The following is a 27449-nucleotide window of genomic DNA, read 5'->3' as shown; positions in this document are numbered from 1 at the left end:
TAGACAATTTAATTCATTGATTTGAAACATTCAACTTGCAAAAAGTTTTTTTACGTAATTAACGCAGTTTTGTTCACTTCCATATTTTTTATTTTTTTACTCCCTTACCGGAGCCACATGTGCAGCGTCTCTGTACGCAGCACCGTGACTCCAGAGCAGCACAATACTGAGTGGAATAATAAGGCAGAAAGTTTCACTTTAAAGTTTCCTGAAGGCTAATTGAGAAAGTGAAAGTCATTAGCTTTACTTTGAAAAGCTGAATTTAACGACCACAGAAGTAATTCTGCAGCAAAGCAGCAGGTTGCCATGTTGGCTGACCAGGAGCCACCAAACTGCTAAAACTGGAGGAAATACTGGTAAAATATTAATTTCTCCTCTTTCTCTCTTTCCCTGGCTCTTCTCTATACTGTGTGTGTGTGTGTGTGTGTGTGTGTGTGTGTGTGTGTGTGTGTGTGTGTGTGTGTGTGTGGGTGTGTGTGTATATTACACTATATTATTGGCGGTTTGTTCATGTAATAAATTCACAACTTTGTTTGTAGAAACATTCCAATTCTCAAAGAGGTGGACCTGCACTCTAACAAAACCAGACTTCTGTTAGATGTTTATTAATTTATGTTTTTATGTTTTTATTATTTTGCTGATCTTGGAGAGAAACAGCATTCCAGCAAAGCTAAAAGGACGTTATAAAGATAGTCTTTGAATTTAAATAGAGTCTCTGTGTGTTGAGTCGATATTAATTCCATGGTTTTCCCTGAATGAATATTCATTACAAGTTTCAGTCTTCAGTAGAAAAACAATGCGATTAATCACAATTAATTATGGAAAATTGTGCAATTAATTAGTACTTTTTTTTTTTATCGATTGACAGCAGTGCTTTTTTTTAAATTAGCTGTGAACCAGGACATTGATAACTGTTGCCTTAGCAAGAAAAGAATAAGAACAAGCTTCACATTGACACAACAACATTTTGAAACGACAGAAATGTTGAAAATGATGCAGTTATCAGGCTGTTTCACACCTAGATTAGAGCTGGTATCCATCATATTATATGTCTGTAATCCTGGCAAAGCAACTACAGTCCACTTGATTAAAGTAGATATATGTTGGTGAAAAAACTCTCGTAATGTCTCAGTTTGGTACTTTCATTACTTTTCCTCACTTCACTCACATGAGCTCTTATTATCGGGGAGAGAAACAAGTCACGCAGGATAAAACGTCCCCAGAGAACAGAATATGTAAAGCAGAGAGAAGAAGCTGGAAAATGAAGACTTTAATGAAAGTAAATGAGCTCTGGAGTCTCCGTTTGATGTTTGGTTGGGTAATCACATGGAGACGAGGAGAGCAGGAAGTAAACCGGCTTTAATAACTGATAAACATGGAAACTCACAAACCTTCCGTAAAAGCCTTTTTTTTTCAAATATTCCGTTACAGCGAGTGAGAGATGACGATCACGTAGCCTATGTCGGTGTGAGTAAATACTGAATTTGAGAGGTGTTGAACGTATTCACGTCATGCACGAGGCTCAGTGCAGACTCGCTATCAGCAAAACACCACAAACTGCCAACATGTCTTAACGCCATTAAAAGGTGGAGGAGGTAAGAAGCCTGGAGCAAACGTCTGACCCAAATAAGAGTGATCAAGTTTTCAGGGTTAATCCTAATCCGGACTGTGAACACCAGATTCAATAACTTCTCTTTATGGGATTAGCACTGGCGTTTTTATGCAATGATTCCTTTGCTGAAGCGACACAGACCAAGACCGTGCAGATTCTATATGCAGATATAACGTGGAGATGTTGAAAGACGGCGTAGTTTAGAAACTTTCACAAACACTCACAGAGTGAACTAGTTACTAATACGGTACAGAAAAGACACAGGAAGCACATTTTTACACCCTTAATTTGTTTACTGATTCACATTATGGACGATAACTGCAGTTCCGACGTTTCCCACCCCGACTCACTGCGGCTTCGAAGCTCAGGCATGGATAACATCTTCTGCAGAACCTTCAGGAGAAACCTTGTGACCATAAATGGCGGTGCAGACACGCGGCCTCATGCTTTCATCAGCAGGCGTGGCGGTGCTGGTGGTTTTCAGAATTTGGGTTTTAATCAGGCCCGATTGCTTGCAGATGTTGCCAATGTAAGCGAATAAACATCTGATAAAAACAATCTAGTGATTTCGAAGGTTTCATGGAAGAAGTCGACTTTATTCAAGGGATACTGGGTTCAATTTAGGTCAATGTCTCTGCTGTGCACTGGGTGGCAGTGTTGAGTCACTTCAATTTTTTTTGGTTGGAAGTTACAGGTGGTCCAGTTTGGCCGGAATGAAGTATTAATAAAATAACATATAAGTCACAACTTTCTGAGTGTTAAGCATAAACAAAGTGTAGATTTTGAAAATGTTCATCCAGTTTGATATCATTTCCATCATGAACAATATATCAGCATTCACAGTTTTCTGTAGCCTTTAGCATCTTACTACTCTCCAACATGTTATGGCTATAAAGCTAATGCTATTGTACTAGCAAAAAGGTATCTAGCTTTTGCTGATGTGACACTAATCCCCTGCATCGTTTTTACATCATTTATAACCTTTCAACAAAAAGGACGCTGTGTGACCCCCAGTGGAAAAAACAGGAACACCAGTTACTTGTTTATACTTTGTGAAGATTACAACCCCGGATGTAGTACCAAAGGGTTTCAACTACTGTTTCATTAATTATTCCTTTTGAAAGTAATTCAAGTGACTCAATGCACCAACTTGTGGTGAAAACTGGTATTACAAGACCAAATGCAGAAGTTGGAAAGTTTCTATATGGTGTCCAGACTGTTACTTTGTCGTACATGGCTTATGAATTGAGTTTATATTAAATGGCATCAAATCAAAATAGTACACGTTACCTTTAATTTGATGTATTTTCTATTTCAACTAAGGTTGTTAAAAACAGCTACCAGAGACGGACGACCACACATCGTGTAGAAATTAAGAAGATAGCAATAAGTCCCGTTTCGGATATATTTCCTGAAGATCACACAGTTTCATTAACAGACCGGGTTCTAACACTAGAACCCGGTCTGAGAGTCGGTTACACAGTGATGAAGTGATGAAACAAGCAACCGTATTGCTAACACAGCATGAGCATCACATCCATCTCATGAGTGTTTATTATTTGTGCTTACAGAAATCGAGCAAACTGAGTAGCGGCAGGAAAAATAGTTTTTCAAAAAGCCTTATTTTCCCCCTAAAATATCTCCATGCGTTGCATTTAATGTAGACCTTTTCACATTTCATCCCTCTCTCCACTAAAAGAAAGGGACATTTCATAGATTGTAACACCATCAATCGCAGTGTCTCGTCCCTCTTCAGATGGACTGGTGACGACGTGGCCCTCAAACTAAAATGACCTTAACCACCCTGCGGTGAAACAAGGCCGTCTGAAGGTGTGCACACATTGAGAGACGTAACTGACCCACCTGAGCTACGTCTTCGAAGTCGTCGTGTCTCTTCTGCAGTGCTCGGGCTCGGTGGAGGGACTTCCCCACGCCGGTGTGTTTGCTGAGGAAAGCCTCGCCGTGGTTTTCTATCCAGTCCATCACCTGAACCAGGGAGAGAGAGAGAGAGAGAGAGAGAGAGAGGGAGGGAGGGAGGGCAGACATTTATTTTCAGATCATCCTTAAAAACACGACAGGGATTAAAGGTCGACCTGGCGAGCCTCGTCTTCTGACAGCGTACGCTCATATCAGAGGTGCATGATGCTCTCAGAGCTCATGACTTAAAGATGAACAGATGAAACCTTCATGTGTGAAATCCAGGCAGGATGGAGGCTGTGACGTTACTCTGCAGAGCTTCTTCCCTCTCTTGGACTGGATATTTGTGACGTTGTTGGCACATTTTGACTAATTTATCACTTGGAAATTTCCTTTAAAAATGAGAACTTTAGATTAGATTGTGTTTCAATCTAGGGCTGCACAATGTGCCGTAACTTTACTGCAGCGGGTTCAAGTGAGAATGTGTCGTTTTTGTGTTTTCATTTAAAAAGAAAAGTTTTGGGTTGACACAGCAGCATTTTAAAAGCATTTAACAGTAGAAACGCTGAAAAGTAGTTTGTATGTCAGGCAACGGGTTGGTGCTGCTATTTGTTTTTGTAATGAAACCACACACACACACACACACACACACACACACACACACACACACACACACACACACACACACACACACACACACACACACACAGACTTTCACATGGACAGACGATGAAGGTCGATCGTTATTACAGTGACTGTCAACTATAAAACTACCATGTTTCAGGAGAATCTGGACGGGGAGTCGTGACAAAGGCCGCCATTGTTTTTATCGTCCTTCTATTCATACATGTGCAGAAGAAATATCTATTACAGAAGTGTTGCACTGCCGCAGCAGCAGCGTTTCAGAATAGTTGTGTTTGACCCCGTTTCCACAGAGATGCGGCATTTTTTACAAGTTCCATCTTGGGAGCAGTTTTCAAAAAGTTGTGTCTTCAGTGGAGAATTGTTATTGTGTAAATGGAACACCAAAATGCAACAAAAGTTTTCCAATTTCACTTGAAAATGGTTTGAGTAATTCAGAATATTGAAGATTTTTTTTTCTTGCTTTGTAATTTGCTCCTATTTTACACTGATTAATGGGAATAATAGGATTAATTCAGAAATATTCAATAAAAAAGCACGGTTATTAAGAAGAACAAATGTCAAAGACTTAAGCTTGTTAAATGTTTGTATATATTGTAAATTTTATTGACATCGCAATACTCAACATGATCGTATATCTCATTTTCACTTAGTATCACGTAGCCCTGTTTAAAACATATTTCAGGACTATTTACCATTTAGAGACTTAAGTCAGCACATATACAAGTCACTTATAGATAAGAAAATGTGTTGTAAAATGCCAAATTTGATATAATCACAGATTTGACATGATTTCTAGCTGAGAAGAAATCCCTAAAGGGACAGAAGCCTTATTGGATTTCTATAAACGAGTGCCAGTCTTTAACTTGTCTACAAAATACGTCACACAGGTAAAACCCTTCAGTGTGACATGAGGTTAATCCTGTGAGCTTTAACAATGTTAACGACACATTTACTATAAATTAAATAAATGTAATGAATCAAATAAATGTCTCTTAAGTAAATACTTTGCATCTGTGTGGTGTTTGTTCATCGGGCCCTCTCTGCCTGAAGACCTTCATCTCAGCATTGTAATCTCAGTGACAGGAAGTTTCTTTCCTGTGGGATTCGACATGAGACGTCAGCAAGTTGCACCGTCACACTTTGTGTTCTCAAAGCTCCACAGCAGCTGGTTTAATTTAAACTACGCTGACTTGTAAAAGCGATCCAACTCTGAGTCACCCACCAAAAAAAAAAAAAAAAGAGAAAAAGACTCGCAGGACAGTCGCAAAGAGGCAGATTGAAGTAATTGAAAACAGATCCATTGTGTGTGCCGTCATCGTGTATTTAATGTAAGTATAAATAGGCTTGGGAAGGGAGAGTCGGAGCATCGGGAAGATGAAATCTGAAGATGAAAACTGAGTTTCGGCGCCATGCAAACCTTTGTACACGGCCCCAGAGAGGCTGGAACCGAGCGTTTAAGAGGAGGATGAAGACAAAGCAAAAGAGGCAAAGAAATAGTGACTGAGGAAGAGATCATATCAGGGGGTGATAAATCTTGAGGAAACAGAGCATCGCCAGTTTGTACTCATCATGCATCACGTTCTATGAGACCCCGGAGAGACACGTGGAGTCGCTCGGAGGCAGAGCGCTGTCCGGAGGTGCGAGCCGGAGACGGAGCAACCTCGTACGGACGATGTATAACTCAGTAAAAACATGGCGTTTCTGAGTGGAGCTGTAATGCTGCAGGATATATGTCACCCCAGAGAGGAGGAAGAGTGAGACGCAGGGAAAAGGCCTGAAACAGAACACATGAAGTGTGCAGTTTTATTTGGCAGTTTCAAGCTTCACATTCAAACAAACACAGCCCAGCTGCTGCGCCGCGCTGTGCCGCGCCGCGCCGCACGCTGGCGCTGAACTCGCCGTGACTCCACTTGGACTGACATCAACACGCGGTGCCTTCAGGGCCTGACGCTAAACGTAGGAACATTGAAAAACTCATTGAGACGAAGGTGTGGAAGCTCGCTGAGCTCTCAAGAGACAAATCAAAAACACATTTCTCTATTGAAACCATATCCCACATAAAAAGGTACACTGGATTTATTTAACCTTTTTTTTCCTCCCATACCTCACAATTATGTTTTTAGCACAGGCGATGTCGTGGTCACCGCTACCAAGAGATCGGGAGTTGAATTTTCAACATGAGAAGCAACAGAATCATCAAGTCTTCCAAAAAATGGTAATGGATGACGCAACAAAGCAGACTCCAATACTAGAGACAGCAGTGGCAGTGGAGAAACGAAGCAGGATCCAGAACCAGAGACACAGAAATGACGCTTCGCCGTCAGAGTTGACATGTTTTTAAAACTTTATCAACTTTGATGTATTTCTTTTTTATTAATTAATTTAAATCCAGTACCCATGCAGGCGATTAAGACCCAGTTTACATGACAGTGGCGCTGGGAGCCACTGAAAATGCATCTTTATGAAAACGACTCTGAAGGTGGAACTTTTTGAAAATGCTCCGACTCGGTGGAAACGGGGTAAAACACAACTTTTCTGAAAACTGCTTCAGTGCATGAGCATCACAGCTGTAGTAAATAGTTCTTATGCACTTGTGCGAGTAAATGGACAATAACAACAATGAGTGTCGTGACTCCCAGTCCAGATTCTCCTGGACGTGGTAGGTTTATTTTGACAGTCACTGTAATAACAATCCAACTTGGTGATCTGTCCACTAGAATGTCTGTTAACTCACATTGCTGATGTTTATAGCGGCTTGTTCTCTGCATGCATGTGTGGTTTAATTACAAAAGCAAACAACAGCACCCACTAGTGGCCCAACATGAACACTACATCATTTTCCATGTTTCTGCTGTTTCCATGTAAACGGGCATCATTTTCATAACATTTTTAAACGGGATCGTGAATGCAAAACTTTTCAGAAAATGAAAAAACGTTGCATTTCCAGTTGAAACGTGTGAACAGAGCCTAAAATTTGAGTTGAAACTCCAAATCCACAGAGTGTGCAATCTGTTGAAAATCCACTCTGATTTATATATCACGTTATATTTTCAAATTACACATGTAAATAAACGCTTTTTCGAGCACACTTTCATTTCCACTGTAGTAATTTTTCTGTTTTTATTTATCATGTCCGAAATAAAATATACAAACAGACGGACGCTGCTAGGATCCTGTGAATTAACTTCTATGCTTACCCAGCAGTAACAGTTTGCCATACATATGCCTTCTGTCCACTGGATTACAGCCGTTACATTCTTAGTTCCAGGATTAAACACAGTGGTAAGGTTTAAGCTGAACACATTTGACTCACAAATGCACCAAGAATGTGGTGAGAATGACTAGAGACGGGTTCAGCCATATTGATTATCATCCCTCTCCTTTGCTGATGTGCTGGTTTCAGTTGCTCGCTGTGTATGTGGTGTGTTTTCACCTGCTGGACGTCCTGCTGGAACACACACAGCTGCAGCCTCTGGTGCAGGCGCACCTTCCGATGCTGCCAGATGTTCTCCAGACGCCGCTGATGGTGGAGAACTTCATGCACCACGTCCAGGATGCAGTGAACCTGCCGCGCAACACAACACTGAATCACAAACCTGCAGAGTGTATCCAAAAGGGACGCATTTGAATAGAGACTGTGCAAAACTGACCGCTTTGGAGTAGTTGGCGGTGGCCGTCAGGGAGTCGGCGTTCCCGGGACTCAGAGGTCTCTGCAGGACGTCCAGGAGAGCTTTCCCATCCTGACTCACCTGCAAACACACACAGAGGGAAGAAAGCAGCAGGGTGGGTCGAAACACGAGGAGGAAAAGGGTTTTTGCTGAGAATTCGCATTTTGTGAATCTGTTGGTGTCCTCTGCTGTCATGTCCACTCTTCTAAGATGCTCTAAAATCTGAATGTTATCTGAGACCAAAGGAATGTTTCTGAGGCTAAAACTGAAAATGACTAGAAGTCGCCTTGCAGTCATGTTATCCTGCAGCTCACAGTCAGACCAAACCTCCCTGAGGTTTTTGGAAGTTGTTGCTTGTGGTTAGTTGTTGTGTTGGTTGTTGTTGTTGTTTACCTCTGTGTAGGCCTGGGTCACCTGCTCATACAGGCTCTGGTGGCGGTGGATGGCGATCTCCAGCTCCTGCATCTCGGAGGGTAAACCTCCCTCGCTGCAGACTTTACACCAGGCCTCCACCTCCGACAGAAACTGAGTCAAACACAGAAATCAGACGAACGTTGTTCACGAAAACTGTAGCAAACTCCAGATGGCAGTAGAGAAAATAGATACGACTCAGCTGAAACTCATGGAATTCTGTTTCCTCCTTCCCATCATGAAAAAAACACCGTGTGAGACCGATTGTAAGTGTAGGATTTCTTTGTAATACTCGCGTTTTGCTAGATTTACCATTCAATAGTTAACATTTTTCTAACATTAAACCCAATTTTACACTTCTTATTTCACTCGTCTACAACATATTGTCAGACTGAAGCAAAAAGACCAAATTTCAAGAATAAATCCAGGAAATCGTAACAAATTAGTGATATAACAATTTTAAAAAACGTTTTAAAAAAATGTCATTTGTTAAGAATAAATAAATGATTTGATGATCAAAAAGGCAGGAAAAAGTTTAACTTAAAGAGAATATTGTGAAATATCAAGAAAAATGACTTAAAATTTTAAATTAAAATTTAAGGCAAAATATTAAAGAGAGAAATATGTAGATCTAAAGAAAGGCTTATCTTTTATTATTAAAATAATAAAAGATGAACAATTACTGTTAAATTTTACAAGAACTGAATTAAGAAACAACATAATGGTTTTTGGAAGACTTTTAGAATATAAACCAAATGCCAATAATAACATTTACAGAAGCAGACTAAAGTTCCTATAGTGAAGAAATGATTTGTTAAAGTGTCTCATGTTTCCTCTCTGTGTCGTTTCTCCTGCACTCGTCTCGTCATTTTGCTTTCTCCCTTCATTATGTTCCTGTTTGTCCTCCTCGGAGCTCACGTCAGTCTCCCTCCTCTCTGAATGACAAGAGCCCAGAAGGACTTGCACAAGTCCCATCTGTTGCCATGACGACTTTCCAAGAATCAGCGGCTGAGCAGTTTGATCAATTGAATATAATCAGACACTACCAGTGCTGAAACGTCCCGTTATGTGGGACCGCTGCAGCGGAGGAGAGCCGCGCTCACCTGCTCGGCCTTCTGGTGGAAAACGGACGACATGGCGAGGATAGTGGAGCGCTCGTCCAGCGCGGCGGCAAAGCTTTTCCAGTCCTGATCCAGCTGACCTGAGATCTGTTTGATCTGCGTGGAGGCGTAGTGTCCGGCCTCCGCCAGGCGGCTCGCCACGGACATGATCCTGTTGATGTTCACATAGGCATTCTGGGAAAAGAGAAAAACAATAAAAGATGATGTGAGTCCCTCCCTGGTCTCGCCATTAAGACATTCTAACAAATGAAGCTGCTTTGAGCAGAACGTTTCCATTGTCGCTCTGACTGGACGCTTCGAGTCGTCGTCCTGCTGGAAGATGAAGCTTCACCACAGTCTCAAGTCTTTTGCAGACTCTAAGAGGTTTTCCTCCCAGATTGACTTGTATTTGTCTCCATCCATCTTCCCATCAACTCTGAGCAGCCTCCCCATCACTCCAGAAGAGAAGCATCCTCGCAGCATGATGCTGCCACCACCATACTTCTCAGTGGGGATGGTGTGTTCAGGGCGATGTGCAGTATTAGTTCTGCATTTGGTCCAAAAAGTTCCGTGTGGGTCTCCTGTGACCAGAGCTCCTTCCTCCACATGTTTGCTGTGTCTTCAACACGACTGGAGCCAAACTGCAGACAGGACTTCTGGCTTTGTTCCAATAGCTTTCTTCTCATGACTGATAGTTGTCCTGTGGACAGATAGTCTCCCGCCTGAGCAGTGGATCTCTCCAGAGTTACCGTGAGCCTCTGGGCTGCTTCTCTGATCAATGCTCTCCTTTGTCCAGCCTGTCAGTGGAGGTGGACGGCCATGTCTTGGTAGGTGTGCAGTTTTTTTAGACTTTTAGAGCTTGGGATATGATTTTCTATACGTTAACCTGCTTTAAACTTCTCCACACCTTTTCCCTGGCCTGTCTGGTTTGTTCCTTGGTTTTCATGATGCCGTAAATTCACAAACCTCTGAGGCCTTCACAGATGAGAGGAATTTATTCTGAGACTAGTTGACTTCTGAAAGCTCTTGGATGACCTGGATTTTATTTAAGGGTATCAGCCTAAAGAGGAAGGAATACTTTTGAATGCCACACTTACAAAAAAACATAATTTTCCTTCCATTTTACAATTATATGGCACGCTGTGCTGGTCTGTCACTTAAATTCCAATAAAACACATTTACATTTGTGGTTGTAACGTAACAAAATGTGGAAAAGGTCTAGTGTATAAATACCTTTGCAAGCCACGGAATGTCCTCTAGTATAGGGTTTGATCCCCAGTAAATAAACCAGTTATAGTTGTAATTTTTACACTATGAACCATTTGGTGGACCAGTTTTGGCCCCTGGGCCTTATGTTTGCCCTGGTTCAGATACTATCTTGGGAATAAACTTCAAGCAAAATATAACTCTTGTAAAAGTAAAAGACTTCTCCCTTCGTCACGTGGCCTTAGTCCACCATCATAGGGGCAAAGCAATGGAGCACTGAGAGCTGAACAATGGAGGCGTACCATGGAGTTCATGGCGAAGTGGTTGTGTTGCGTCTGCAGCTCCACGGCGTGCTGGTAGCCCCGGCCGATCTCCGTGTGGCTCTGCAGGAACACCTCTTTGTTGTGGCTGATCCAGTCGAACATCTGCAGACACACACAGACGACTTCTGTGATTATCTGTGTGTAAAACACGGAACTGAACCTGTCCGGGAATGTAACAAGAGTTAAATTCTTTTTTTTAAAGGATTTTCAGTGGAAGCATGTTTTCTCTGCAAATCCTGAAGGACTGAATTTGTTTAAAAGTCAAGCTGGGGTCTTGATTTATTCTGATGTTGTTGGTCTTGAGTGAATCTGCAGGTCAAAGGGAAAACTGTTCAAGTTTGATTCATTAACTCATCACGTGTCAGATGAGCAGATTATCTTGGAATTCCTTAGTTTTACATGAATATAGTGAAAGTATGTACTTGTCTTCCAAAAACATGGACATTTTGAGGAACTAGTACTGAATTCTACAATCTTGAGTCGTACAAATAATAAACTTTAGAGCCCTGGCTCCTGGACGATCTTTGTTATTGAGCAACACAACAATGTGCATGTTTACTCCGGCTTATAAACACAATGTTTATCCAAAATGTTGTTTTTCATCATGTTGTGAATGAATCAAGCCTGATGTGAGCGGGCCGCTGGCCTGTTGACAGCAGGCTTACACACTCTGGAGCTGCTGTTTATCCACAACGCCGCTCGTCTTCACCCCGGACCAGCGTGTTTACCGGAGGCCGTATCCGCCACCAGACCTGTGGTCGTGACGATATATTCACTGAATCTGCTGAGTCATGCGACATGGGATGCAGTAACTGACAGCTGCTGATTTTCAGCTCCAGATTTTATTCTTGGATATTTGGATTTGTTGTCCTTGACCCTTAAAACCTGAGTCTTCCCTTGAGTAAAACTGAGTCCGACAAAGGCAAAAACATGGTAAACGAACGCTGCAACCAAAAAACAAGGTTTTGTCTGATTGTTGCTTCTTCTTCGGGCGAAATGAAGCCCGGCAGGTCAGACAGACGTTCACACTCGTCCGTCCGAATTCACACTTTAACATACAAATGGACGCCAATTACTTTGGTTGCCACGGTTACTAAGTCGTCGCCAGTCTTTCTCGTCGCCCTCTCTCCCCCAGAATGTCTCATCACATCCCGACCACGAGATCCGAATGTTTTCTCCTCAGTGTAAACCGTCCGCACGCCCCCGCCGAACCTCGGCGTGATGACGGCTCCGCTTTTTTCCTTTCTCTGTTTGTTTAACAGTAAATATTTACTGCCGCTGCATGAGGATCCGTGAGCTGGAGTCAGCGGACGCCCATCAGTCTGTGTACAAACTGCACCGCCATCGAGAACTGTGTGTTTCCATCTGTGACCCTGAGGAGTCCCACTGCCTGTTTCATTCTGCAGGTTTCTTCCTACTCTGAATGTACGGGGTTATGAGCACATCGGCAGTAAGTTAGACAAAGTACCCAAGAGTGTCAGGAGAACTAACTTCAGATGATACACAAACCTAAAAAAAAGTCTCTCTCTGGATATTTACAGTATCAACTCACCTCTCTCTGAACTCTCTTTACTGATCATTTTCTTTTATTCTAACCGTTGCAGTATTTACAAGTTAAGATGAATTGCTTGGTTAAAACGTTAGAAGTCTGGCAGAAAGACCAGTCTTCCCCAAAGTGTGACAAAAAACTAAAAAGTCTTATTTGGTCCTAAAAGTCCATAACTTTTTAAGATTATCACTTTTAAAATGACATCAATAAAGTATATATATATTTTTTTTTAAATAAGGTGTAAACTCTGTAATAACAGGAAACCTAGACCAGAACCCTGAGGAACACCTTGGGCCATTGAAGGTACCAGCGCTGAAACGGGAGCAAACAACAAAGTTTTCTATTAATAAAACCACAAACAAAAACACTGAACTATTCCAACATTTCAAAGTGAAAAGGAAAACTTTTGTTCCGCTTTGGTTGTTCATTTACACAACAATTGTGCTCAGAACCACTCGAAACCCAACTTTTTGAAAACGTTTCCTAACTTCGAGCTTTTTGTAACCGGTCCTACTTCATCTGCGTGGAAACAAGGTAAAACGCTGCTACTGCCATGAACACTAAGGATGTACTAGTAAACAGTTCTACACTTGCCTGAGTAGATGAACAATGACAACAAAGGTGGCCTCTAGTGCATAGGCTCTCAAAGTGTGGCCCGCGGGCCAATGGCAGCCCGCAGCAACATGTTTGGGGGCCTGCAATAATTACGGTTGTTAGTTTTAATCAAATTGTGCATTACTTTGAAAGGATGAATCTCCATTTCTTGGTCTTTAACGACATCTAAAGGTAACTAGTAAGCAGTAATTACAGGTGTGGCCTTTAGGGGCGCTGTGACTCACCAAATACACCAAAAACGCAGAAGAAGACATGGCGACACTAGAAATATACAGTTTGATTCCTGCTCATATTATTAATTATTATATTCATATTATTAAACTGACAAGTATGAGTTGTTTCTGCAGCTCAACTTGGAGCATGTAGTGCGTCATTGTTGTGGTTATTAGGTGACATCGAGGACCGCGGTGGTGGGGGGGCGATGACGTCATTGTTTTCGGCAGATGTGCGTCTTGCTTGTCCACACCTTAAAGCCGAGCCAGAGTTTTACAATTTTCCCACTCTGGGATCTGTGTTAAAAAAAACTAAACTAACCTAGCACACTGCACCGTTTGGATGATCGGACAGAAACAGTACGTTGTGTGTGAAACGGCGCTCTCGTGTGGACAGACCCTGAAACTGACTGACTGTTCTCATTAAGTTTTTACATACATCCTGAAATGGACTGCGCACAGAACTGTTACATCACAAATCTGTCTGCAGAGGACAGAAAACTCCATTTTGGATTTTGTGTGCATTACAATGTCTCCCAAGGTTTTCTCAACTTTTGCCAGGTTTAGCTTAATTTATGAATTAAAATGTTTTTAGTGCAGATTAGTGAATGCAGACCAATAAATGGCACCTGTTCGATAAAATGATTACAAATGGGATTTTTTGGGGGGGTCTGTTTTTTCCTTTTTTTTGTCCCATGTTGGATTCCACAATTGGCCTTCAGCTATCAAAACTTTGAGGACCCCTGCTCCAGAGTGTCATGACTCCCACTCCATTTTGTTCCGGGACGTGGTAGTTTTACAATTGAGCGTCACCCGGAATCACAATCCAACTTGGTCGTCCATACGAATGTCTGTGTACTCGCCATTGTTAATATTTACAGCAGATTGTTCTCTGCACGCGTCTGTGAGTGGTTTCATTACAAAAACAACCAACAGCAACCAGTCGTGGTCCAACGTGCTAACGACATCTTTTTCAGCATTTCTGCATCGCTGTGCAAACGTCAAACATTTCTGAAACAAAATCCCCGAAACGATGTGTTTTCAGTTTAAACATAAATGGGCCCTTAGTTTTATATTTTGAAGGAATTGTTTTGTTTGTCCGAAGGAATATATTTCACATTTTCTGATTACATATCAGAATTTAAACTAAATGTATAAGGGGCCAAGAATCAAACGCTGAGGAACACCTCGAGAATGGACAACTATTGATTCTTTGTTTATCTAGCGACACATTTGCCAGGCATACACTTGATTCAAAACTGCCAAAATTTACAAAAACTATTACATTTTCAAAGTAGAAATAAACAAAAATCATAAATTCAAATGTTCCAATCATATCTAAACACTACAGCAAAAACCTCTTGATGAATCTGCACATAATTCTTTGGTTGAATCAATGGCTTGGCCTTTAGAATGTGTGAACAGTCCTTAATGAAGCACAACCACTTCAGCAGCAGGACGTCTGTGCCTAAGGCGATATTTCTTCACCTGCTAAGAGTTCAGTTGTTCCTGTTCAGGATTCCTGTGGAATGCGCAGGGTTGAACCCAGAGAGCACGGTGGCTCCATATTTAGCGCTCCACGGTGAAACAAAAATAGTTGTTGTGAACATGCTGGTATGTTGATGGTGAATGGAATTCAAACATTCACTGACAAACTGCAGCTAATCACTGAGAAGCGGTTCTGGCTGATGTTCCACTGCTCTGTTCACTGCAGGGAAATCCATTCAGGGCATTTAGGACGGGAACGTTTCAGTTCAGAGGCCACAAACACAACCTTTATTCTACTGCAATACACTACAAGTACACTTCAAAAAACTATTTAAATATAGGTTTACAAACCCTGAATATATCAAACATACTAAGATAAATAAGCAGAATTTTGTATTTTTTGCATTTAAAATTGGAACAAGTGAGTCTCAGCTTGTTCAATGAATCTGGTAAGAAAAGAGTCTGAATTCCCGTCTGCCACAGTGTTTGTCTTCAAACTAATCCTTCAAAACAAAAAGTAGATTCTTTGGCATGATTTCTGCAGACATTTGCTTTCCATTAAATAATCAGTTTTACCTTTTTATTCCTTTTACTACAATACAATTTTTACTTTTTCTCATTTTTATGCATTTTATAATTTTAATATATCTCAAATATCCCACATATAATCATAATACCCTGATAAAAAAAGAAAACATTATTAAATTATAATGAGAAAATGACTAAAAGTTATTTTATTATAACTATAACATATTTGAATAGAATAGAACTGAAAAGAATAGAATAGAACTGAATAGAATAGAATAGAATAGAATAGAATAGAATAGAATAGAATAGAACTGAACAGAATAGAATAGAATAGAACTGAATAGAATAGAGTAGAAGTCCTTTATTGTCACTCTCTAGTAACGTTAAAACAGTATTAGCAGTAGTGAAATGTTGTGACAGAAACCTCAGTGACAGCAGTAAAACACAGTGAAATAAATCACTGTTATTTTAACATTTTGTTTATACAAAATCACTGCATCACTTTATATTTTCCACATCCTGAATAATGTATTATACTTAACTACATTCATTACATGTCAAATAGCCTATATATATATATATATATATATATATATATATATATATATATATATATATATATATATATATATATATATATATATCATTAATGATAAAATAACTATGGTCTGGATTTTTGAATAATTTTCCAAGTAATGTGGAACCTTTGTAAAATATTTTGTATTTCCACACATAATCATTATATATTGTATTGGGTTGTATTTTTATGTGAGATATCCATCCATCCATCCATCCATCATCCCTCCATCCATCCATCCCTCCATCCATCCATCTTCTCCCACTTATCCATTTCCGGGTGTCAGTCTGAGCACCGTCACCCAGATCACATTGCACCATAAAGAACCTTCCTGCAGGTGGAGAGCCCACAGGAAGGTGGCGCCCGGCGAAGGACATGAACCCTCTACCTTGAGATTATGAGTCTCATGCTCTACCTACTGAGTTATTTGTTTTAAAACCGAGGTGAAGTATCTGGCTGATAAAATTCTAAAAAACATCTTGTTTGTGTGTGTCTGTGTTTTTCTCTCCCACCTTCTCTGCGTCCTGCTCGAAGAGGCGGAGCTGAAAACACTGGTCCAGCTTCAGCTTCCTCACGTGCCACATCTGATGGAGGTGCTGCCGGGTGGAGTGAAGTTTGTCCAGCAGGCTGGCCACCTTTAGTTTAAAACACACAAAGACACCACCTAACAGGTTGGAAACAATAAACATGCATATTGGACGGCAGGGCTGTGGTACTGGAGTCCGGACCCGAGACGGTTTTTTGTCGTCTCAGACTTATGGTGTGACTATGGAAGCAAATGTGGCTCAAAAATCAACTTGAAATCTATTAACAGAAATGCTTTCTAATTTTCAGATTAAACTGCTTTTTTTGACTCATAAATAAAAATTAATAATCAGTCATCCAAACTGCATTTTAATATTCTTTGACAATACTGCTTATTCTGTGACTTAATGAAATTGAAAATAATTAATTTTTTAAAAAGACACTCCAGCAAATAGTGACCAAAATTCATTTTGAATGATCAAATTTGAAAATTAAAATGCATTTGTAAAAATGCCTTTTCATTTCAAGGATATAGCTGCATTATCTTACTCATAAATGAAATTAATAATAGTTCATCCAAGCTCTTCTTCCGATTGGGTGTGTGTGGGGGTGGGGGGGCTCGGTGGAACAGACTGAAAGGCAGTATTATTTTATTTGTTTTGCTGCTAAAGCCAGTTTAAGCAGCAGCAGCTCCGTTTCACTGGACAATGTAAAGCAGCCAGATGTCCAGACCTCATTTGGACGGTCAACCTTTGAAAAAAAGACGGTGAAACAAACAGCGCACAGCTTGTTGAAAGTCGTCTAACAGCCTCCCTCCCGAAAGCACGGAGCTGCTGTGAAGTTTACTTCTGTCAAACATAAGGCCTGTGGACCAAAACCGGCCACAAAAAGCTCCAATCAGGCCCAGAAACCACCAAGCACGGTGGTTATATATATATATATATTCTTTTTTCTTTTACATTTCACTGTATTTTAAGCAGAATGTTTCACCAGTCAACACTGCTTGGATCTTAATAATAAAAATAAAAAAATTCTGTCCTTACATGGCAGATATGCCTTTTGTTTAAAAAACTATGTCTGGGTGAATAGTTTAATAAAGCAACATTGTTTTTGAAAATGTTTTTGTTGTTTATCTGCACACACAAGGTTGTCACATTTCCAGCACTCTATTCACAGTGAGGATTGATGCCATCTGAGAAGAGTATAATGACATTTTTTTTCTGTCATAAGGTTTACTCTTGATCTCATCTGGACTTGGACTTGGACTTGGACCTTGTGAACTCGGACTGGACTTGGACTGGACAAGCCCCGACTTGGACTTGTCTAAAGGTGGACTTGGCTCCAGCCCTGTTGGACGGTACGGCGTGTGCCTCCAGTTAAAGCATCGGGATTAAATCAGCTCATTTGTTCTTTCTTAGACATTCTCCTTTCATTTTCCTTTAAGACATCCATCATTTCACTCATATTCATAAAATAACAAGCATGACTCCTGTCACTTTCTAAAAGATAAATACTTTCAACTCTTTGATTGTGAATAAATGTTGCTTGCATGTTTTTTTATTTCCCTAAAGGTCCCAGTTTTAACATCATTGTCAGGAAAGAGCTGCTTCATATTATGTATTTAGTTTTTAATGCAGATTTATGGAAGAAAAACTACTTTAAATAAAGTTTTGACAGAATTTAGTTAAATGAAAATGTCATTTTTTTCATTTTCATGTCACTTTAAAGATTAAATTAAACTCTGTTTACAACACCTTTTATACAAAATGCAGATTTGTTTTAATCATATTAATGTATATCATGTTTATGTGTCTTTTTTACCATTTTATTTTCTTAATTCATTTTTATGTAGTTTACCTGAAGAGGTAGTGAAATACTTATCCCATAATTTTAGCCACATCTTTTTGTTTTATTACATTTTTGCAAATGTATATCTTTTACTCTTTTTGGGTTTTTCCACATGATTTTAATTATTCAAAACTTTGTACTCATGTTGCTTTTGATGTTTTTTTTTAAGTGTTTTAAGTTTTACCATTTTTAATTCAAAGATCCAGTTTTACCAACACCTATAGCTTCGTCACTTTCTATTTGTTGAAAGACCTTTTTTAAATAGATTTTTCTCCAAAACTATTACTACTTAACAGCATTTCATTGAACATAAACTTTTTTATTTTTGAAATACTTTACCAAAGAACACTTTTATTACCATTTATTGGTTTAAAAAAAACTTAATAACTCTGCCATTTGTAGATTTTTCTTGAATAATGATTCGTCCCATAGTTAAATGTTTTTTATGTAAATTAAACTGACAAAAACTGTACTTCTTATGCCAATTTATAAGCCTTTAATTTTTAACTGTAATGTAAAATTTAAAATTTTAACTTTTTTCCCCTCTGAAATATTCCTTTTCGCATCATTTTGATTCTTCAAACGAGGACATTTATTGGACAAATAAAGCTTCTTTCAATGTAATTTTGTTGTAATTTTATTTTCATAAAAAGCATGTGATCTACTATTTAGAAAGAGTATTTACTTTGTGAGAGATTTGTGTGCTTAAATGACGTAATGGACCAAAACACTAATACACTTTTAACATGCTTAATAATTCATCCTCACTTTTTCTGGATTTTTGTACACTTTTGTTCCAAAATTGATTTTATTCCCCGTTGGATTCTGAAAGGTCCGCAGAACAAATAGTACTGAAGATGAACATCTTGAGACATTTTAACCCTTTATTACTAAGTGTGAATGCTTCTTTTCTCTGCATGTGTGTGCGTGTGGTGCTCCAGCTGATGTTCCCTCCCCTCCCCTCCTCCCCGCGGAGCCAACATGCAGCGAAGCACTTCGGGGTCACTGAGGGACGCTAACAGGCCGTGTGTCGGTGCACTCCTGCATGCATTATGTATGTGTCGTCCGGGCTCACAGGTCCGGACGCTTCCCATCACACACATCTTCATAACGTGTTTCCTGTTTCCTGTCAGGTCTTTTATGACCACTTGAACTTCCTTCGCCCATTTATGGTTTTCTTGTTCTTTTGTCTGCGTGTCTGGTTTGGTAGCGATCTATTCCCTGCAGAGTTTGTTACCTTCGGCACCAGGCTCTGGAAGTCAGCGGAACCTGAGATGCAGTTCCTCCCTGAAAAGCCGTCACTGGATCGGATACACTGCAGCAGCCTCTGGCCTTCCTGGTCCAACTCCTCCACCGGAGCCTTTAAAACCTGCAGAGGAAGAGCAGAATGAATGGAGACCTATGAAGGTGTGTGATGTTCAGCCTGGCTTTCTTTGATTAAGAATGTATTAAAGCACCTTTTTCTTCAGTTGTGTGTGTTCTTCAATGAGCCGGCGAGATCCCTCCACGTCGGCAGGAAACTCCTTCTTGGACTGAAGCTCCTGCAGACAAACACAACGACAGCATATCCAACCCGTCTTTCAGGCCTGCGCCCCGCCCCGCCCCCGCCCTTCAAGAGACCCCCCCACCCCCAACCTGCAGGTCCTCCAGCCGGGACAGCAGGTGGACAGCGTTGGCCATGAACTCCTCCAGGGAGACTCTCAGGTCCATCCACTCCTCGTGGTTGTAGTCCAGCGAGCCTTCGAAGTCGTCCGTCAGCTGGGAGGGATCCACGAGCTTCGCCAGGCCTTCAACCGACACCATGCTGGTCTGTGGAGGGAGAAAGAAAAGTCAAAGTGAGAATCTGTGTGCTTTTGGTGGGATTTGTTAGCGTTCTCAACACTTGATGCTAAGATAGAATATATAGATATCCCTGATCAACGCTGCAATCTCTGGACATCTGATGTTTCCAAGTCGGAAAGGTGAAGAAGCCCAGACGTCCCAAAACAAACCCCCAACTTCTTCCAGACCAGCGGGGAGATTTAATTTCTCCTTCCTGGCTCGGATGAAGGGTCTGAATGGTCTCCAGAAACTCAGGAATCAAATCAATTTGTCTCCGGGCCAGTCCAGTGACCATACGTATACAAACTCTTTCTCACCATCTAACAAAGCTGCTACCATCAGTATCACTGAAACCTTCAGGAAACATTGGTTGCATCATCACAAGTCACATTTCTACTAAATTGTGTCCAAAGTTTGTGATCAAATGTGGAATTCCTCCATAAGAATCTTCATGTTTTAGTGAAACCTTTGAAAAAATACTGCGATCCAAAGTAGACAAACAATTAAAATACCGTCATTAATGTTTCAGGTGCATCAGGTTCAGAGAGGCACTTGAAAGTATTTTGAAAATACAGGAAATACTGTAAAACACCCAAGATCAGCATCCAATTATACCAATTAAATAATACGATAAATACCCGCTGGTACAGCTCATAGAGATGTTTCAATTCTGGTTTTGAAGCCAATGAAACAGTCCGAACTGATAGAAAGACTGAGAGTTAAAATCTCCTTATATGAAAAGCAGGTGTGGTCATATATGGACATCAACCAAAAAAGATAAAATTTTCTGTGGCTCAATTAACAACGCATAGAGACATTTACTTACTTACTTACTAACATTTATGTGATTTCTGTCCATGACTCCCAACAAACGTGACATTTTGGCCTCCATCATTGTCATAATCTTCTTAAAGATTTTACAAAACAAGTTCATCTTTGAGTCAGAAGTGAAACTAATCTAAACATACTGAGAACAAAATGACATAATGTGATGAACATACAACCCAGAAACATCCCATCTTCAGGATCGGTCTGCTGCTGGGAAAAGTCAAAAAGATGCTGTACAAAACCAATATTAGTGACATAAAGAAGGTGGAAGGGAAGGCATGTCTTAGTTTCCTTGGGGAAATAAAAAAGTATGGAACCTGGCTAAAGCGTCACTTTCTTCTTCGACCAGGCCTGGAAACACTTCTGGAGAAATCAGAGGCCAGTTAAGGCTAACAACTCAAGAGAACCTGAACAAAAAAACTGGTGAATAAATTAGATGTATATGTAAAAACCCGCCGTCGGAGCTGAAACTGAAGGAGGCGAGCCACCGACCTCGAAGGAGAACTTGGCGCTGCCGAAGTTGGTCTTCTGCTTCTGCCAGAAGTTGTCGGGCTTGATGATGAGCGCCACGCAGATCTCGGCCGGGAAGAACTCCTGCAGCGTCTTCAGCAGGGGTTTGATCAGCTCCCACTTGGAGCCGCGCATGTCGATGATGACAGTGAAGCCGCGTTTGCACACGTCCTCGCTGAGAGGGGAGACACAGGAAACGTTCAAAACGTGTCAGAGAAGTGAAGGAGCACCGAGAAACGGCCTCCATCGCTTCCAAATCCCACTATTCCTTCAGCTTCGCTGACGTCCGTCGTTGAGATTTGTATTGTGACTTTGGTCACTATCAGTCGTGCCTGGCTGCTCCCTGCTCATCAATCTGCTGTTTCCATGGAGACGGTGGCGTTTTTGTCTCCCCGAGGGAGAAGATAATGGATGGGCTGAATTAATATTAACAGAAGCTGTGTGTGAGTGAGAGCAGGCGGAGGTATTTCAGCAGGTTTCCTCACATCAGCTGCGTTTAAGAGCCATCAGGCTGTCGCTGGTGGCTGCTGTCAAATCTTTTCCAATGAGGATCAAAATGTTTCCACTTTAACCATTCTTCATGAGCACTCGTGGAAAAATCTATCTCCACGTGCTACACATGATGCACAATGTTCCCTATCGATGCTGCGTTACTCACTACAACTCAACAAATGTTTCCATGTGCTCAGGTTCTGATCAGTTCTGACCAGTCTGCATGTTCTCCCTGAGGATCCATGGATTATCTCCCTGTCCTCGTCTCTTCCTGCTCAGGTTTGCCATCTTAACTGTTCGCACAAAACAATTAATTTATTCATTCACTCACTTGAAACATGGTCATCGGAACATGGCCAACATATATCTTGAGATAAGATTAGATTGTGATGCCTGTTATTAAAAATAAATAAATACACACTTATTCTGTGTGTTTCTCTGTATCTGTAAGATTTAAACCATTTTTTTTTTTTTGCATTAACTGCATTTTACACAACTCTTCTTATTGATATACAGATGTCAGTTGACATGTTGAGTGATGTACGAAAATTCAATGAAGTACTGGTTCCCAAAAAAAAAAGGAAAAAAGCCCAATAGATGTGAGACCGGAGCGCCGACTTCCAGATTAAAAGTCCTACCAACTCCGCCACAGCTGCTCCAGCATTTGCGTAAGCTGGGATATGCTGAATGGGTGTTTTTGAGTTAATAATTGGGACATTTGCATAATATTTGATTATTTAAGAGTAATATCAGGATATATAATCATATACGTGTCTTAAATCTGCTTTCAATACCACTCAGGGAAAGGTATTTTCAGTTGGTTTTTTTTGGAGTGCCATGGAAAGAATTACTTGCTGGTATTATTTGATATTGTTTACGAGACAGAGAATATCACAAACATGCTGCTGCCATACTGAGTGAACTGTGGGGGTTTCGGTTGGCTTTCGTCCCCTGGCTCTATGAGGTGGATCCTGAAACCAGCAGTCGGAGGCTCGTCTCACAGCCTTTTGTTTAAATAGGGATTATGGGCTTTTCAGTCCGAAAAAGCAAACCTGATGAATCTGACGCGAGTTAGGAGAGTCCCCGAGGACGCTCTGCGACTGATTATCGATGGGTTTTCCCTGGATCATCCCCAGTGTGTGAAGGGGCCTCAGTGTGACTGCGGTCTGCTGCAAACACTGCAGCTTTCACTCCCATGCAAATCAGGCGTCTGCTGCTGCAGAGCCAGACAAGACAGAGCCGTTTGACAGGCTCGTGTGGACGACGCTGAAGCACTTCAAATCCACTCCTTCCTGCACTTCTTCCTTTGAGTGTCTCACTCGAGTGCGGGCAGCCAAAAGTCACTGCTCTGCAGCGCAGGGCTGAATAGAAACGCTTAACGGAATGGTGTCAAACACACACAGCCTCATTTCATTTTGAGAAGGCCGGACTGATTAAATTGTGCCATAATAACTTCAGTAACTTTAAGGTTTTTTGTTGAGGCATGGAGTAAAAATAAAAACTTTTCACAAAACCCAACAATCACGCCTGAAAATGACCCCAATCTCAACGTACAGCCAATTTTAATGAAGCCTTCTGGTGCAAAATACAGTGAAATATCCCAAATACAGCAGCGTTCATGGAAGCATCGCCGATATCTCAGCTCGGGTTTCAGTGTTATTTATGTTTGTTCCCATGAAAACAGATTACATGCTACATGCTACGTTTAGCATCTCTTCGGTTCATCACCATTTAAAAAAAAGACGTCTTCTGACAGCTGTCTGATGGCTCTGTGTCTCCGACTAGTGGTGAGCAAATGTATGACAGTGACAGTGACTCGTATGTGTATAAATAAACTAATATTTGCCAAGCAAAACAGTTAACTGCTTTATAGTTTTTAGACTTTAGCCAGGTGTATCCCTATCTTACAATAGGACATACCTGCCTGCCATAATACTTTTAAGCTACCGTATTAACAGCAAAAATATATATATAATAACTTAGCAACTTTTTGAATGTGTGTTTATTTATAAACATGCACATACATTAGTTGACCACTGTAATTTCAGAAGCATTTCTTGTTTGTAATGTGAAAATTTTCCTTTTGTCCGATAACAGACAGTGGGTACCTGGGAACAGTAGACAGGTAGGTCACCAGCCTCCTCAGGTCCTCCTGTTTTATTCGGTCATGGTTGCTTCTGGCGGGAAACGTCAGGATCGGTCCTCCTCTTTTGTCCCGCCCACCTGCAGGTGCACAGAAAAAATAAAGAATACATTATTAACTGAACACAAAAATCATGTCACGACAAGTAATAGTGTGCAAAGAAGTTGTCGAGATATCAGAAGCTGAAAAGCAAGAGTCAGGGCTCGTTTACACAACAATGTTCCAGGTGACAACGCTTCGTTCGTTTCAGAAAAGTTCTTTTGTTTACGGGGCAACAACAGAAACACTGAAAACAATGCGGTTAGCATGCTGGGCCATGAGGTGGCGCTGTTCTGTGTTTTTGTAATGAAACTACATGTACATGTGTGCAGAGAACAATACGCTGTACAAGTTAATATTACAGAGTACCTGACATTCGAACGGATGCTATCAGGGGTGAGTCTCAACTATAAAACTCAATAAGGACGATAAAAGTAGAATCCGGACTGGGAGTTGAGTCGCTCCGGAAGCCGCCATGTTTGTTACTGGTGCATAAACAGAAGAACTGTTTACCACGGTGTTGGTTCGCATGCGCAGTAACAATGCTCCGCAGTCGCCGGCTGTCGGGAGCGTCACAGAAAAGTTGCACCCTGGGAGCCGGTTTGAAAAAGTGACGGTTGCGGTGGCTCCGAGCGCCGTTGTCATGGAAACGGACACCCATAAATATGGTGAAGGTTTTGCAGTTACAGTCGTTTTCACCTAAGGCCCCGTTTACACGACAACATTTTCAAGTAAAAATATTTGTTGTGTTTTAAGTGTCCATTTTCATGACAACAGAGCGAAGAGTCACTGACGACTCAACTTTTTGAAAGCAGGTCCCGAGGTGGAACTTTTTGAAAATGCTTTCAGTGTGTTTGAGGGGAAACAGGGCAAAAGCAAGTTTTGGAAATTTTCCGACTCCTCTTTGTGAACGGAGGAAGAAGTAACTTTTCTGAAAAGCCGCTGCTCGTACCACGGCCACAGCAAACCGTTCTTCTGCACAAGCATGACTAGATGGACAATAACAACAATGGTGGTACATCGTTTTCAAAATGTGTAAAGTAGGGATGTCCCAATCCGATCGGTAGATATCGGATCGGGGCCGATATTAGTGATTTGTGAGTGATCGGGGATCGGCAAATCCAGCCGATCACCCCGCCGATCTGAAAAAAAAAAACGCAGTCCGCAACGTCCCCTAATAACCACAACAATCAGGGACTAGAAGCTCCGGTGGAGCTGCAGAAGCTAGAAGCAGGCGGAGCGGGGCCATAGACCTATAAAACTAGAGTTATATATAGTGGTTTATGTGTTTATGTGTAGAAACTACTTCTAAATTTCTATGTGGTCTGTCTTCTTCTGCTTTTTTATTGTGTTTGGTGAGTCACAGCGCCCCTAAAGGCCTGGCATGTGTACTACATGCCCTGAAGCCTTGTGTTGAGCCAGAAGTTTTTTGGGAGAAGGCCAGGGAGAACAAAGTTTTTTCGTGGTGTGGATGTACCCTCAGTTTACAACAACAACTAAAGAGAAAGAGAAGAATTTTGATTCAATAAATGAGTTTTACAATAATTTCTAGCTAAACAAAGCTTCTGCCAATAGTGATTTTAGCTTCAGACATCTTAGTTGCTCCAAAAATAGACTATTGTGTATATTTGCAATAGCAATGTGAGTATTGGATCGGGAAAGTATCGGTATCGGCCGATACTCAATTCTGAAAAATCGGATCGGTATCGGGGGCAAAAAAGTGTGATCGGGACATCCCTCGTGTAAAGTAGACTTTTTTGAAATGAAAATGCAAAAATGATGCTTGCAAACAACTTTATTCATATAATACTTTGAATTTCCCGTGTTCTCTACTTGAAACGTCACGTTATCGGGGGTTAGAAAAGCGATTTTGTCTTTTGCTCTGTGAATTTGTTCAACAGTGGGCAGGGATGAGCGAGTGACAGCAGAGGTAAGTAAAACATTTAGAAATCAAACAAGTCGTAACCCAAGTAATTAGCTTTAAAGTTATAGCATCAGGAGAACCGCAGAAGAGGAAAGAGTAAATACATTATGATTGTAATGTCTTGAAGTATTTTTCCACAAACAATTAGCCTCCACATCGTGGTCAGGAAACAGGACACACCGGGGAGCGGACGACGTGTTCGATTAAGGCCCTCAAGCCTTTGTAATAAGTCTCTTTAGGAGGCTATAAAGCCAAGGCTTGTTTTAAGATACAGAAAAGATAGCTGTGAAATCTAAAAGTGTTTTGAAAAATAATGTATCCTGAGTCCACTTCACACAGAAGATAAGGACGGTCTGAGGAAACCTTACTGCACCACATGTGTGAAAGCTGCTCGGATGTTGAACAATATTTAGACATTTTAGAGCAATATAAGCAGTTACTTAAAGTGAATTCCTGAGGAATGAACTCACTTCTTTAGAGGTCGAATCACTTCATGGAAAATTTCCATGTTATTAACCCTTTAAATCTTGTAAGTTCCTCTTCAAACCACTCTGGTCTTATTGAGTGTTGATGTGAATTCTACACATCAGACCTGTACTCTGCACCAGAACAATCAATAAAATTGGCTTTAAGTTGACATTTTAGACATTTTCAGTAGTAATTAGAATAGACTAGAATGGAATAGAAATACTTTATTAATCGCTGAGGGAAATCCTTGTTTAGTTTGTTTAGTTTAGTGAAATTATAGAGCTTTTCATCACGTGTACTTTGTGTCACGACAAAGAAATCTTTTTTAAGTGTAAATTTAAAGGTTATTATGGAACTATTTTCCCAGTCCGGCCCACTGAAGATTGAAGCTGTGTGTGGCCACTGAACTAAAATGAATTGGACACCCCTGGTTTACATGCTTCACTTGATCGGCCTCATCCACCCATTCATAAAGCAGTCATGACGTGGCGGCGCTCAACGTCTTTCCCCTTTGACACATGGATCCAACCACAAGGATTTTAATATTAAAGACAACCCCGCTGATGTACATCCACCCCATGTGGCCTCAAACACTGTTGATAGATAGATAAGATAGATTAGATAGATAAGATAAGATAAGATAGATCCTGAGGGAAATTCCACCAGCTCCCTGTCCCAGCTCCAGCAGTACCCAGGTTCTAATGACTTACCGCCTTACAGACGCGTCGTTGTGTCCGACGCGACACCAGAGAGCTGCTGTGATGAATCGGCTCTTCTGTTATCACCTCTGTGAACAGACTCCCCCTCTAATAGCTGTAATTTGTGTGGATGTCATGTGAAACTGAGCTTCCCCTCCCTGCGTCTGCGTAATAAACGACGTGTCCGGAGACGTTTCGGTCAGATTCACGCTGGAAACACAAACCACAGTGTTTAGCAAAGCGCTCCTCAGACCAGGGAACTCACGGCAGTGATCTGCAGCGGGATCTCGGTGACGGATCAC

The 27449-nt window shown here is 41.0% G+C and overlaps 1 protein-coding gene across 2 annotated transcripts in view; it reads right to left on the bottom strand.

Moving 5' to 3' along the window:
* LOC308119177 (kalirin-like) overlaps positions 1-27449 on the bottom strand; it is a 150739-nt gene that overhangs the window by 74545 nt on the left and 48745 nt on the right. For both annotated transcript variants that reach the window (XM_080479027.1, XM_080479028.1), the window contains exons 3-14: positions 23984-24098; positions 21366-21558; positions 19860-20033; positions 19682-19765; positions 19462-19593; positions 16364-16486; positions 10862-10984; positions 9357-9548; positions 8236-8367; positions 7825-7923; positions 7608-7739; positions 3476-3598 (exon numbers count right to left, since the gene is read on the bottom strand). In XM_080479027.1, coding sequence (XP_080335153.1) covers positions 3476-3598; positions 7608-7739; positions 7825-7923; positions 8236-8367; positions 9357-9548; positions 10862-10984; positions 16364-16486; positions 19462-19593; positions 19682-19765; positions 19860-20033; positions 21366-21558; positions 23984-24098 — 1622 coding nt within the window. The remainder of the gene's footprint in view (positions 1-3475; positions 3599-7607; positions 7740-7824; positions 7924-8235; positions 8368-9356; positions 9549-10861; positions 10985-16363; positions 16487-19461; positions 19594-19681; positions 19766-19859; positions 20034-21365; positions 21559-23983; positions 24099-27449) is intronic.

This window comes from Lipophrys pholis, assembly GCF_963383615.2.
Source record: "Lipophrys pholis genome assembly, chromosome: 13".
Classification (NCBI taxonomy): Eukaryota; Metazoa; Chordata; class Actinopteri; order Blenniiformes; family Blenniidae; genus Lipophrys; species Lipophrys pholis.
This window is presented reverse-complemented; position numbering and strand designations above follow the sequence as displayed.